The sequence below is a fragment of the Cydia pomonella genome, chromosome 8 (assembly GCF_033807575.1).
Source record: "Cydia pomonella isolate Wapato2018A chromosome 8, ilCydPomo1, whole genome shotgun sequence".
Taxonomy (NCBI): domain Eukaryota; kingdom Metazoa; phylum Arthropoda; class Insecta; order Lepidoptera; family Tortricidae; genus Cydia; species Cydia pomonella.
The window spans coordinates 18083856-18098815 of NC_084710.1; the positions used below are offsets into that span (position 1 = coordinate 18083856).

General features: G+C 37.7%; 4 protein-coding genes across 4 annotated transcripts in view; 3 read left to right on the forward strand and 1 right to left on the reverse strand.

The window, feature by feature from the left end:
* Positions 1-10620, reverse strand: part of LOC133520766 (histone-lysine N-methyltransferase 2C-like) — a 91902-nt gene extending 81282 nt beyond the window's left edge. The window contains exons 1-7 of the mRNA XM_061855403.1: positions 10392-10620; positions 10152-10242; positions 9817-10030; positions 8872-9012; positions 7300-7575; positions 1422-1566; positions 938-1063 (exon numbers count right to left, since the gene is read on the reverse strand). Of these exons, the coding sequence (XP_061711387.1) occupies positions 938-1063; positions 1422-1566; positions 7300-7575; positions 8872-9012; positions 9817-10030; positions 10152-10242 (993 nt within the window). The 5' untranslated portion in view covers positions 10392-10620. The remainder of the gene's footprint in view (positions 1-937; positions 1064-1421; positions 1567-7299; positions 7576-8871; positions 9013-9816; positions 10031-10151; positions 10243-10391) is intronic.
* LOC133520763 (GTP-binding protein SAR1b) overlaps positions 1-14960 on the forward strand; it is a 356904-nt gene that overhangs the window by 94655 nt on the left and 247289 nt on the right. The gene's annotated exons all lie outside the window — the stretch shown is intronic.
* LOC133520753 (uncharacterized) lies at positions 1711-3497 on the forward strand. The gene has a single exon (XM_061855385.1). It carries the CDS (start codon positions 2052-2054, stop codon positions 3195-3197), a length of 1146 nt encoding a protein of 381 aa, XP_061711369.1. The 5' UTR covers positions 1711-2051; the 3' UTR covers positions 3198-3497.
* On the forward strand, positions 11092-12980 carry LOC133520722 (peroxiredoxin). The gene is made up of 4 exons (XM_061855337.1): positions 11092-11361; positions 11626-11743; positions 11965-12370; positions 12463-12980. Exons 1-4 carry the CDS (start codon positions 11199-11201, stop codon positions 12517-12519), a joined length of 744 nt encoding a protein of 247 aa, XP_061711321.1. The 5' UTR covers positions 11092-11198; the 3' UTR covers positions 12520-12980.

The following is a 14960-nucleotide window of genomic DNA, read 5'->3' on the forward strand; positions in this document are numbered from 1 at the left end:
ATAAAAACACGAAAAACACAGTTACAGAGTAAATTAAATACAACAAAGGCGAACTTATCCCTGTATGGGATCTCTTCCAGTTGACCTTTGAAATGTAAGCATGAAAATGTGAATTTTTTTTTCATACTACGTCGATGGCAAACAAGCATACGGCCCGCCTGATAGTAAGCAGTCACCGTAGCTTATTAAACCCCCCCCCCCCCCCCCCCCCCCCCGTTGAGCTTTGGCAACCTTACTCACCGGCAGGAACACGACACTATGAGTAAGGTCTAGTGTTATTTGGCTGCGGTTTTCTGTAAGGTAGAGGTACTTCCCCAGTTGGGCTCTGCTCTAGATCTGGAATGACATCCGCTGTGCTGTGCCCTACCACACAAAGTGAGATGACATTCACAATGCCCATATTGCCCATACCTCTCTTTTGGCCGTAGTTTAAGGACGTACCCGGGTCCAAAAACGCCCCTCTTAGCTCTAGTTTCCTTCCCACTACCATTATAACCATACCCTACAAACACGATATTACTTGAGACCATGTTTAGACGGATCTATTGATGAAAAAAGACTAATGAAAAGTTTTAACCACGGGCTCATGGTCCTAACTAAACTACTTATTAAGTTCAATGCAATTTAAATCATTTGCAATCAGAATAGAGTTGCATTGATTTTGTTACGTTAAATTTTTAGACAAAGCAAAATCAACTCTTCGTCCTACACTATAAGTTGAAATTTTTTCTTGTATGACTGGGCTTAAAATCAATAATAATAATTTAAATATATTGTTAGGGCTGCGTTTCCACCAGAGATGTGCGAGGGATGTGTTCTAATTTTGGTTTCTGAGTTTGATTTCAATATTCTATTGGTTATTAACATATCCCTCGCTACGCATCCTCGCACATCTCTGGTCGAAATGGAAACACAGCCTCACGGAACAGATCCTTACCTTACAAGGAATGCTCGCACCATGTCTAGTGCAAAAGGCACATTTTCGCGTCAACGCGGTCGTCACAATGCCCCGCACCCGGGCCTCTTCTAACTGTTCCTTATCCTCCTCTGCTGAGGCAGCAACCTAGTTATAACAAATTGATATATCAATTTTGTAGAAAAATAATAACACACATGGGAAAGACAAGTAGTCTAGACCAGTTGTTTAAAAGGGAGTCTTCTATCAATCAATATTTTTATTTGTTAAAAATAGGTGTAAAAATGTATTACTTAGTTCTATATGAGCTCTAAGTCGTGTAAAGGTCGATTCACAAGAGCAATGAATGAAATAAATGACCAAATGAAAATATCTATGTGTGTATCACATTAACCAATAAAATGGTGGCCGACACAGGTGTCACTCATACAATGCATGTTTCGTTCATTCCATTCATGCCAGCTTTCGTGAATTTACCTGGACTTGAACAAGAGTAAATTCTGACCTGATCATGGAACGGTGGACTGAACTCAAGGCAGCAGCGGTGCACATAGAAAGCCCCAGAGCTCACCACAGCAGGGAGCTCAACGGACTCCACATGCCCGATGATAGACAATTCGTCTATGTGTTCTAGGTTGTGTAAAGGTGTTCTGAAAGAAGTGAAGGTTTAGTAGACAGGCACAGATTGAATGATAGGCAGAGGTACAGTTTTACTTTAGTGACCCTACCTCTGTCCATCTGTTAACTCTGTGATGACAACATAATGCATATGAACACAATATTCACGGGATCACGTGACGGACGTCAAATCTGTCACACGTACTTTTGGATAGCTCCGTTTAATTGCCTATAAAAATTACAAAAGTTGTGTTTCAACCCACAAGCAGTGAAAAATAAATAGCTAACATTAGTGGTAAACTAAATAAATAGTGTTTGGTGTAAAAACATTACCGTGTTAAAAGAAATTATAGTTTAAAATCGACGTGTAGTCGCCGAACCGGACTTATATTCGTGCGGGTCAACTGACCGCTGTCAGCGAATCAGCTGTTAGCATCTGCGCGCGCGCATAAACAGTGTGGTAGTGACAGTTACTAGAAATCGGACTTTATTACTGACGCGTAAGTCACAATTTGCAATGGCAACCTGTGCGGGATGTTTCAACAACTTAAGCGATGCGAGATTTTTGAATTGTCATAACTGCCAAAAATCGTACTGTCTTCTTTGCACAAATTGTTCAGATGACTTTTATAACTCAATGGGACCCGCACAAAAGTATTCGTGGAAGTGTGTTGAATGCAAAAGTTCCGAACCTAGGTTAGACAATACTAATACACCGGTGCGCGGCGACAGCCACAATGTTACTATGCACAGGGGGGCCGCCCACCCTCGAGGAGCTGGGACCCGCGAGCTCGACAGCTCGGTCATGGAAGTATCCTATACTGACAGCCAAGGTTTAAACGATACCACCAGGTATGGAGCTTTGTTGGACACTACGAGTACCAGTGGTAACGATATTCAGCAGTTAGTGATGGAATTTCGTCTATTTCGCGAAGAAATGCGTGCAATTAGTTACGAAATCAAGGCTCTTCGTATGACTATGACAGACCTGACTTCAAAGATCAAGGAATGTGATGGGCGTATCGATAATTTATGTACTCGCGTAGAAAAGCTTGAAAACAACACCTCAAACAGTAATGAAAGTCATAACTCGGAAAAGTCACTTCTAGACACCATTGTCCAATTGAGAATGGACATAAATAATAGAGATCAGGATCTGTTGTTGAACGATCTAGAAATATCTAGCGTACCTGAACAAAACGGAGAGAACACGGTGCACATAGTCACTACCCTGGGCCAGAAACTCGGGGTCACGCTCTCGGAGCACGACATCGTCGACGCGACTCGCGTGGGTCGTGCCACGCAGCTGAACGAGGGTGACCAGGGTCCGCCGTCCCGGCCGCGGCCGCTGGTGGTGCGGCTGGCGCGCCGCGCCTTACGCGACCAGCTGCTGCACGCGGCACGGGTACGTCGCGGAGCCACCACGGAGGGCACTGGCCTGCCGGGTCATAACTGCCGCTTTTATGTCAACGAGCGGCTGACTCCCTTCAATCGAAAACTATTCCAGAAGGCAAGGCAGCTGAAGGAACACTACGGCTGGCGCTATGTATGGACTCGCGACGGAAGGATCTACGTGCGTCAACGTCCAGGTTCGGAATCTCCGCGACATCGCATACAAACAGAACTGGATTTGAGCCGTGTTTTTGGAACACTCGATATTTGATCTCATGTATAAAGGATTTGACTTAAGATTAGAATTTTTAGAACTTGATATAACACTTTATAGGCACTTATTCACTTCTGCTTTTCTATTCGATACTCACTTTTTGTTATTTTTATTGTATGTACACAGACTTCATATTTTTGAAAGTTGTAAATGTTATATTAACTTGTATTACAGCTGTTCTGTTTTGAATTTGTTTTTTGAGTGCGTTGCAGTAATATCAATTGCTAATGCAATGCAAATGCATTGCAGTAGTAGCTATCTATTTATGGGTCACCAAATACGCTCCAACGGGTTGTTCACTATATTTTGCCATTATACCAACACATGTAATGCACTATATAACACTTTTAACTATTCTAAACACATATATCACCAAAATAACACGCTTAAAAACACATTACTGTCTATTCCGAGTTATATTGAATCAGTATTTGAGGTTACACTACCGCGTTGTACGCTATCGTATTACTTTTCTAGCCTAGCAATGTTTAATATAACTAGTGACGGGTACTAAAACTAAATTTCTCAAATTAGGTCTTTTTAACGCGGGATCTCTTACAACTGGACACGATGACTTTTTAATTGCAATGAATGAATATGACGCAGACATAGTCGCAATCAACGAATCGTGGATCAGACAGGGCCAGGAAAAACGAGCGCCGGTAGTTCCTGGATATAAGTTTATCAACGCTCCGCGACCCACTGCAATGCGCGGAGGCCGCGGTGGTGGGGTAAGTTTTTACATCAAACACAGTGTGCGCGCGCGCCGGTCTACCCACCCAGTTGCAAATGTGGAACAAATGTGGCTATCTATGACACTTAATCGCCGTAGTTTTATTGTAGGTACAGCATACCGTCCGAGTTGGGTAAATGTGGACTTATTTTTTGATTCCCTGACACAGTCAATAACTCACTTTTCCAAACATGACTATGTAATTTTACTTGGAGATTTTAATATCAATATGCTTGATACTGGTAATAGTAATGTTGCTAAACTCACAAGTTTTCTCAATTATCTAGGCATGAAACAAGTGGTGACGGAACCTACGCATTACTCAGTAGACAATGAAACCCTTATTGACGTTGTATGTACAAATGCTCCTGTTAGTGAAGTGTGCGTCTCTAACATAACGGGGTCTCTCGGCCACTGTATGGTAACAGCCACCGTGCCCATTAAAAAACCCAAAACAATCCCGAAATTAATCACGTATAGACCAATAAAAGATATTAATATTGAGGAGTTTGATAGGGATTTGCAGTCCATACATTGGGAATCCATATTGAATATCCATTCTGTCGAGTGTATGTTAGATAAATTTAATAAATTATTGATATCGTTGTTTGATAAGCACGCGCCAATAAAATCTTTAACAATAAGACAAAATCATAACTTACCCTGGATAACTAATACTATTAAGGTCATGATTGAGAAGCGCAATGAGGCTCATTTGAGATATAGGAAGTCCAGATCAGATAGCAGCAAAAAATACTACAACGACTTAAAAAAACTTGTTGTTAAGAGCATTTTTCATGAAAAACAAGCTTATTACAATACACAGATAAATTCTCAAAGTAATGATTCGAAGTCCCTATGGAAAAATCTTAAAAATACAGTATTATGTGACTCTAATAGCCGACAAGGTCTCTCTGATCGTTTTAATGATCCTAATACGATTAATGACCATTTTCTCAATGTTCCTGGTTGTGATAGGGTTTCGCTGTCTACAATAATGGACTTTGAATGTCACCGATTTGGAGATTCAATTTTCAGTCTAAAGCCAGTCGACGAGCAACAGGTTGGAAAATATATATTATCTGTTACAACTAATGCAGTTGGTGTTGACTCTATAAGTAGGGACATGGTTGTGCTTACATTACCTCGCACACTATCTGTCATCACAGCTATTATTAATAGGTCAATTCTTACCGGTGAGGTGCCAGCTATTTGGAAATCTGCTCTGGTTACTCCATTGCCTAAGGTGGATAATGCATACGAACTTAAAGACCTTAGACCAATAAGCATATTACCATTCTTATCTAAGTTACTAGAAAAAGCTGTTTACGATCAATTATACCGGTATGTAGAGGACACAAATATCCTGCCCCAAATGCAATCAGGCTTTCGAAAGGGAATGGGGACCATTACTGCTTTAATTGATGTCGTCGATAATGTTCTTTCTGAACAAGATTCTGGTAAAGGCACCTTTTTGGTACTTTTAGATTTTTCGCGCGCTTTTGACTGCATAAATATTACCTTGCTACTCTCAAAACTGAGTTACTATGGAGTAGACTTAAAGTCACTAGCTTGGTTCAGTAGTTACCTTGGTGAGCGAACGCAGTCTGTCAAACTATCAAAAGAAAATGGTACCTCATCGGTTTCTGACGCCAGATCTTCAACCCGGGGAGTCCCCCAGGGCTCTATACTTGGTCCATTGTTATTTATTATTTACAGTGCAGATATAATAAAAACGATTAAATACTGCAAATACCACTTATACGCAGATGATGTCCAACTGTACTTTTCAACCCGTCCTGGTAATATAGCCGAAGCAATTCACAAAATTAATGCGGATCTGGAAAGTATATCCACTTGGGCTGATAAAAATGGATTATTGCTGAACCCCCTTAAATCAAAGTTCATGATATTAGGTTCCAAGACACAAAGATCAAAAATGTTGGATCTTGACCCTAAAATAAGTATAAGAGGTTCATTCATAGAACGAGTGGAGGAGGCTAGAAACCTAGGGCTCGTGATTGACAGCCAGTTGCGGTTCGAAAAACATGTGAGAGAGTTGGTCAAGTCGTGCTTTTTTCGCCTGAAGGTCCTATATCAAATTCGAAACCTCTTAAGTGAGGAAGTACGTAAGATTTTATGCGAATCACTAGTTCTGTCCAAACTAAATTATGGAGACATAGTGTACGGGCCACGTCTACAAGAGAAAACGCGACGTCTTATACAGCGAGTTCAGAATGCCTGTTATCGTTTTTGTTATTCAGTCCCACCTAGGAGTCACATTACACCACATTTAAATAAAGCCTCAATACTTAATATGACGTCTCGCAGACACCTACACCTTGCAAGTCTTTTATTTGGTGTCCTGAATGACAAAAAACCGGAATATTTATATTCAAAAATACATATTTCCTCATTCCACAGACGACATGGTACTAGATCCACCAGGCGTTGTCTTTTAGAAACACATCCACACAAAACCGTCGCTTTTACGGGCTGCTTCAGGTATCTCGCAACCAAGTGCTGGAATAATATCCCTCCACCATTAAGATGCCTTAAAACAAAGCAATCGTTTAAGTCTCATTTTAAAAAGTACCTTTTAAATAAACAAATTACAGGAATACCGCACGGGTACTTGGTTGCAGATTACCGAATCTAGTCTGTATGTGTACAAACTCTTTATATTATTGTAGGCCGTTTTATACTCTACATCTGATATAATAAGGTACTATACACCAACACGCACCACACTTTTACATAATGCATACTACGACACGTATTATTATTTTATAGGCATGCTACTAAATATTTATGTATATATATGTTTTTTTTTTGTTACATCGTGAATCGTTCGTGATCTGGGTTCTAGCAGAATTATCAGTGCTTCACCCGAAAGAGTGGAGCGTATTACTGAGCCAGAACCCTTTTGTTTTGCTGCAACGCACACAGCACACATTACCTTTTATTGATGCTTTTTGCTCTTCATTTAATTTTTATTTTGGTGTTGCTATTGTTTGTATTATTTTTTTGTATAGTTGTGTGTATTGTGGCAAGCGAATAAATGGTTTATCTATCTATCTATCTATCTTAATATTTAAAAAAAAATACTAAAGGAAGTAACCATGTGCAAGAAAAACTTTTATTTTTGTAAGTTGACTTTTTTCCATGATATAGGAGGCCTGATGGTAAGCCCATGGACACCTGAACACCTTTAAAGGATGAGCAAATTCAAAGCAATTTATTTGTCCTTTCTTATCCATTGTAAAATGTGAGAGACGGAACTAAAATTGCTTGACACTTTTGTGCTATGTATAAAATTTGCAAACTTTAAAGAAAAAAAGTCTCATCTCAATAACATCAACTTACTTGCACTTATTAAACGCTTTCTGCCTCCTACTCAGTGGCAACGCCAAGGGATGTTGATTAGGGTCCACAAGCTCAGGGGGCGGGGAGGCCAGACCGGGGGTGACAGGGGTGGTTGGGGTACTAATCGGAGTAGGATTGGGAGTGGTCCCTCCACTAGGCACTGTTGGCGTCGTGCTGCCGTCTCCTTCGCCGATATTGCAGAGGAATTGACGCATCTCGCCTTGGCCTAGCTGACTGCGCTCGGTCAAATTGCAAAGAGCGCAAGCTTTGCCTGGCCTGAAAAGTATTGGTGTTTTAGCTTACAAGCGTATTTTGATCTGTAGTGTCCACAATCCTTACACTAGTACAAATCACATTGAATGCTCTAATGAAACTTAAATCATTATTAAAAGGAACAGGGTTGCTTTTGTTTTGGTCAATTTTAAAATAAAACAAATGTATTTTCTAGCAACATAATTTTTCTTATATGATAGGCATTGCTAGAGGTTACAAAACGTTTTAATTTTTTATTTTATTAGAATAGAGTATTTGTGTTGCTTTGCATAAGGACGAAATTTGCTTGTATCTTTATATGAGTAACTTGTCAGAGCGTCATTATAGCAAACAAATAAACAGATAGAGATGTGAGGCTGAAATGGTCTCCACTCAGCAATGCAGTTGAAGTTATTTCAACATAATTAATCCCTCAAAATTTTCATCTAATTTATATATGAATAAAACTGAACTGAACTTTTGTTTCTTTATACATATATGTATTTGTAATTAAACATACTGTAGTATTTATTGAAAAATTTTACTTCCCTCAAAAGTTACGGTTTTTTGTTTATTTCTCACTGCAACCACCTTGAAGCCTTTCTGTTTTGCCTTATGGTTGACTGGCAGAAATTAAATTAAAATTAAATTAAATTAAATATATTTTTTTGCATTAAGTGTGGTAAACATTAATGGTCATCTTTACATATGTAAAATTAGATCACACACTTAGCTAATAATAAGCATGCAAAAAAAAATTATACACACTAACAACTATATTTAGTAGGTACAAGTACTTACAAACATGAAATGATTTAAAAATTAATACAACATTATACTACAAATTTCAATCATATTGTTCATGTTAAATAGCATAAATAAATAAGGATTACATTTTATTCTTCGTTATCAGATTCTAAAAATTCATTCATTGTATAAGAGAATGCCTAGTGGCATTAAGTCCGCCTGTTGTGCTCTTTTTTATGTGCAATAAAGTTTCAAATAAATAAATAAATAATATGTACTTGAAAACTTAATACAATTTAGGGATCACACATATACTTACAATGCTTGCCATTTGCATCAAACCACCAGTTGGATTTTTCTCAGTTAGATTTTGCCAAAAAGAGGTCTTAAGTTAATGATGTGAATATGATTCCAATCTGATATAATCATGAACTGCTGGGATTTTACGGCAATAAACAATTCTGAACCATTTCCTAATCTGGCAATAATAATGTCTTCGGTTTTCCAAGATAGCTTATACAAAAAATTAATCAAGAAATTAAGTCAAATTGGACTGAGAGTGTCCAACCTTACCATTTCTCAGGCATAAAAGGCGGTTCTTCAGGAGCAGGCATGGTGAAGTCATCCTCGTCCATCATGTCGTCAAGGACGTCATCTCGGCTGCCTCTGTGTCTTTTAGCCCCTCGGACTGAGCCAGCACCACCGCCTCGGTACCTGGTACATTGGAAAATTTAAATACTTTGTCTATATGTGCACTTTGGGGTAACTTGAAAAATCATATATGTATATCTGAAATGTGCCTTTATTCTACAGTACTATAGATTATAATTCACTAAAATGGGATTTGAAAATTTCCTTCAACTTTTTGAGGCTACATCTCTGTGGTCTCAAAGAAAGACTTTCTCCAAGGTTACATGGACAATACCATCCTCTAAACATTGAAAGTAATTTTCAAGTTAATTTATATGTGATGTCCAGTTTTAGGGAATTATTATGTGTAAGAATTGGGAAAGTTTAACACATTCAGTGCCAAAAACCCGATATTCAGGTATTTTATGATGCCGGCCGGATGACCCGATAGTCTGGATTGTTATACTACAGTTTTATATAACTACATTTTTGTGGCCTGGCTCGGATGTCTTGTTTGGCTGGGTGGCAATGGATGTGTTAAATCAGATTTTAACAGTATTATAGCTCTGGCAATAATTATGGTAATTTTCATCACAACATAACAACTTTGAAATAGTTGAAAACTCGTAGTTTTACATTTCAATATATGCCCTAGATACTCTAGCTTATTCTATTTCATATATAAAACATCAGAATATAAAACATTCACATAAACAGTAGATAGTAAGTGCACTCTCCTGCTAGCTGGGACTATTTGTTTGTGCCGGGAGTCTATATGTATAATCTACTTTAACTTATTTGTATATACATTCTAAGACAGGGTATGGAATTCTAATATAATGAATTCTGAAATTAATGAAAAGTTTATCAGTAATTTGCATGGTTTACCTTCTAACAATCTTGCCCTCTCTCGCCAGTTTGGCGCCTTCCTTCCTCGGCCTGCCGGGCCCGCGGCGGCCCGAGGTAAAGAAGGGCCGCGCGTACGGCTGGTGGTGGAAAAACGCGGGCACCGTCGCCGCACCCCCGTGCGGCGACGCGGGCTCCTCGCCCCGCGGCGACGACGCGCAAGAGGTTGGCGTCGACGCCGGACCCGCGTAGAAGTCTACCAACCAACGACGTCATATTAAAAACTGATTTACTAGAACGTTTACAGATTATTATGATAGCATAAAAAGATGAAACGATAAAAAGTGTTTCTAAGGCGATGTGGCTATAGGACTCACCAGAACTCGGAGGCGCTCCTTCTCCCTCATCCTCGGAACCTTCGTCCCCTAACAAATCCACATCCAAAACACCTTCATCCGGCACATCCATCTAAAAAACGTAATTGATCACTTCATTCACAACATAACACTTCAAATGCGCCTTCGACGGCTTCCAACATTATTTACAACTTGCTTAGATGTATGAACCACCGCCATAGTGAACGACAAGTGGATCGCAAAGTAAACTTCCGAACTTACCGCGAACTGTCGCGATGGACTATTATTTAGTTACTGTTATGATAAAACGTACGTATAGGGTGGAGAACACATTTTCAATTATAATTTACATTAATACAAATACATAATAACTGAAAAAAATAGCAGTACGACTTTCGCAAGCTAGGTAGCGAGCGAACGAACGAAACGAATGAAAAATATTAGGGAGGAATGAATGAGCCAACGAAGTAAACGAATGAAAAGATGCGACGCCTCAGTTCAAAACGTTCGAAAGCAAAAGCTTTTTCTTCTGGACTTAAAATGGTCGTTTTAATTGTGATTATTGTTGTACTTAAAATAAATAATTTATATAATATTTGTCTTAAATAATTTTTAATAGTTTTTTTTACAGTTATGGCCTGGATGCGAGTCCAATTGGATTAATAGTATTGTAAAATATGTTCAGCTAGTGTTGTCCCGGCAGAACTCGATAGACTGCGTATTCATTCACTGAATCGATTACTATTTTATCGAATTTATCTATTTTAAATATTAAACCTGTAAAAAAAAAGTTTTAAGTACTACATTTAACCTTGAAACCTTGAAAAATAAAAATATAACTTTGAAATGTGCATCGTAAGTTCAATAACTCACAAATACATAAGCCAAGGCAAAGTTTTGTTTATCTATACTATATTATTCAATCCTTCATGTCACTACACTACCAAAATCATAACGTGTAGTGTGTAGTACTAGTATAGTATGTGTAGGTGTGTGTGAAGAGTACGTGTCCAATATCAACGTTGTTGCATTTTTTGTTTATAAATATTAATACTTAATTAAATTACCATGAAGTATTACTTAATGGCATTGTTTGTAGTTGTAAGTTTAACTATCGGTAGCGAGTCATCACTATTCGAAAGTGATTCGTGTTATTCCTTCGGAAGCGGTAATGTTTTTCCCGGCGGTGCTAGGAAAATAGATCATAAATTACAAGTTACAAAAGCCGTAAGTAAGTACATTATTTATGAGAACAATTTTACAATATATTAAAATATGCTTAATATATATTTATAGTTGTAACTATCCACTGATAACATTTAACCTAAGCTTGAAATTAGCTCCAAGCTCCAATCACTTTTGATAAGGTGCCGTGACAAATTAGTATAATTATCAGTCCTTGTTTCTTAGGACCTGGTTTATATATTTTTTGTTCTAAATTAAAGTATAGAACATCAGTTTCCATATTTTAATAAACTACCTTTCACTATTACAGTTTCAAAACCAGCACCCGAGTGGGAGGCGACGGCAGTCGTCAATGGAGAATTTACACAGCTATCTTTGTCGAGTTTCAAAGGAAAATACCTGGTTTTCTTCTTCTACCCTCTAGACTTGTAAGTAGTAAACAAGTTACAGAATTATAAAAAAAAAATGAATTATTATAGAACTAGACTTGCCCATACCAGAATTTACAGAAACACAAAGCACTATCTCTTAAAAAATATATAAACAATTTTGATGATACAACAATGAAGTTGTTGTATGGTCCCAGGGACATAGTACATAAAACGTTATATTAAATTACTTCATCTGTTCTGTGTCGTATTTGTTCCAGCACTTTCGTTTGTCCCACGGAAATATTGGCGTTTTCTGAACGGATTGATGAGTTCAAGAAGATCAATACTGAAGTGGTGGCGTGTTCAGTCGACTCTCATTTCACTCATTTGGCATGGATTAATACTCCCAGAAAAGAGGGTGGTCTAGGAAAAATCAACATTCCTCTACTTAGTGATCTCAGCCATTCCATTGCTAAAGATTATGGTGTATATTTAGAAGATCTGGGCCATACTTTGAGAGGCTTGTTCATCATTGATGATAAAGGCATATTGAGGCAGATTACTATGAATGATTTACCGGTAGGCCGGTCTGTTGATGAGACCTTAAGATTGGTTCAAGCATTCCAATATACAGACAATCATGGCGAAGTGTGTCCAGCTGGATGGAAACCAGGACAAGACACGGTAAGTCTATGTGTATATACTCGTATCTATAATATTGAAAAAAAAAAAACATTATGTATGGAATAATCTTACAATATATTTCCTTTTTTCAGATCATCCCTAACCCAGATGAGAAGAAAAAGTACTTCGAAAAGGTGGCAAAAAATTAAAAACTTCTATTGATACTCAGCTTTCTGAAAACCATGTTAATAATTAGACTCAGATCAACTCTATAGATCAAGACAAGTCTGCACTGATTTTGATAGCACAGGTAGGGCAAGTGTTATTTTAAAACGTTAAACTTCTATGAAAAAATGAAGTATAAATAACACTTGCACTGCGTGTGCTATCAAAATCGTGAGTGTTATACTTTTTTTATAATTATCTTATTGTAAATTAAGTAATTAATCGGTTTTTGATAAGAAAGATAACAATAGCCTATCGGGCAATAAAGGCTAAAAACGACTATATAATCACAAATTAGATTTAACCATTGGTAGACATATATCTGTTTGTCTTTTTATTAATACGTGGAATACTCATGAAATACAGATGAAATACCTGTATAATATTTAATGAAGCAAAAAATGACAAAATTAAAGGAATGAAAAACCATAATTTTAAATTATCTTTTAGCTTGTTAAGGCTCTTTTGGTACTTCAAAAACGGATGAAAAGTTGCATTTTATCCACAAGAGTGGCAAAGTGCACATTTAAATTTGTTTCATGTTGGCTAGTAGAATTGGCTTTTAAGTAATGATTTTGAATGAGAAGTATTTAATAACGTTTAATAACTTGAATTTGATTTGTAATGTTATACAGTTAATATTTTCCTCACGTTGGTCGGGTAAAAAAGATTGTGTATCACTCGGGAGCAAAGTTTGTTTAACCCTCGTGCCTTAAACCCCTCGCAAAGCTTAAGATTCCAATTTTTAACCACTCGCTACGCTCGGGCTATTAGCACGACGAGTTAAACAACAAATTGGTCCCCTTGTAAAACAAATAACTATTTCCATGTTTTCTGATTAACAATTTTCTATCAGTCACCCACTGTTTAGAGATAATTCTGTAGAGCGATTACTCTGATATACTTAGTTTTAGCCTGGAATGTATGGGTTTTTCTTTTTTTTTCTTCCACTTTTATCATCACTTTTAAAATATACGGTAAGACTGATAACATTTACAATAAAAATATTTTCATAATTTTGCTGTCTTTTTCTCGAATGTCGTTATTTGAAACTTATTAAGGTATAAGGGTTCGTCTAAGCATACTCAGTAATAGGTGAGTATTTTTATAAATAATACGTAAAACTCAGCAGGGAGCTCAAAGCAAAGGGCGTCAAGTGAGGAATGCCACAATAAATGTTATATTTTACATATACATCTGACGTTAATGGTGCAGACTTTGTTTAGTCCGTCTATTAAAACATAAAATATCAATATTCCATAAAAAATAAATTATTGCACTAATAAACTGTAATTAGGTTCAATGGGTACCCGATTATCTTACTTCTCTAGCAATCCTATCCATCATTGTATAATTTGTATATAGTTTATGTGTCGTTTGCAGTTTCTGGCTAATTTCTCAGCCAGTACCAAAAGTTATAATTATATTATATAGCGACGCCCGAGGGACCGCAGATATTACGCAGGGTACTAACCGGACGACGTATTAGAACTGCCAATTTTAAACTTTTTTTGTGCCTACGAGTATACGTATGTCGTTAAAACTGTTAAAAGCGGTTGGCTGGATGTCATACTAACCACTGAACTACTCTTTCCGAACATCTTATATAAAGATTAACCTTTTCAAAGCTTTTCCACACGTGTCAAGAAATGCCATGGACGCCAAAAACTTAACTAGTGAAGAGGGAATATGAAGCTTAACTGACAGTAGGAAAGTCGCTTTGACAACGTCCGCCATAGCCTTTTTAATGGTCATTAGCGTCGCGGGCACGACAAACGATGACCGTTTTAGTGGTCTTTGGAGTTTATTTATTTATTTATTTATTTATTATAATAATAAACATATACCTGCCTGCCTCGATAACTAGTGACAACATTGTTATGGCAGGTGTCCGGACCTCTTTGCAATAACCCATTCTCATTGTCCTCCCAAACTTCAATCAATAAACCGTTATACTGTTCACTTTTACTACAGTAGTCCTGCTGCGACCCGTTCCTGGGTGTCTATTGTTGGGCCTGTGAACGGGTTCCAGCAGGCGTTCTACATGACATTAAAGCTCTCCAAGGGGCCTCTACGTGTTGGATCTATATCCCCACGCAAGCCTATCAAAAGACCGGGATTTATAGGCCCGTGAAATCCAAGGAGAAACATATACAATTTATATATTGTTGATATTATTGAGTTTGAGGTATTTCCTTTGCGCTACGACATGGGATTCTCCAAGAAGCGGGTATTTAGGGTTCTCAAGGGTCGGCAACCCTTAAGTGGCTCCTGTGATGTTGCTTATGTCCGTGGGCTACGATGACCGAGTCCCACCAGGCGGCTCGTTTGCTGACAATTACATAACATTACATTATAAAAATCACTGCAATATAACAGAGATGTATAGTCTTGAGATGTTAAAGGTCCCTAATAATTAAATTAA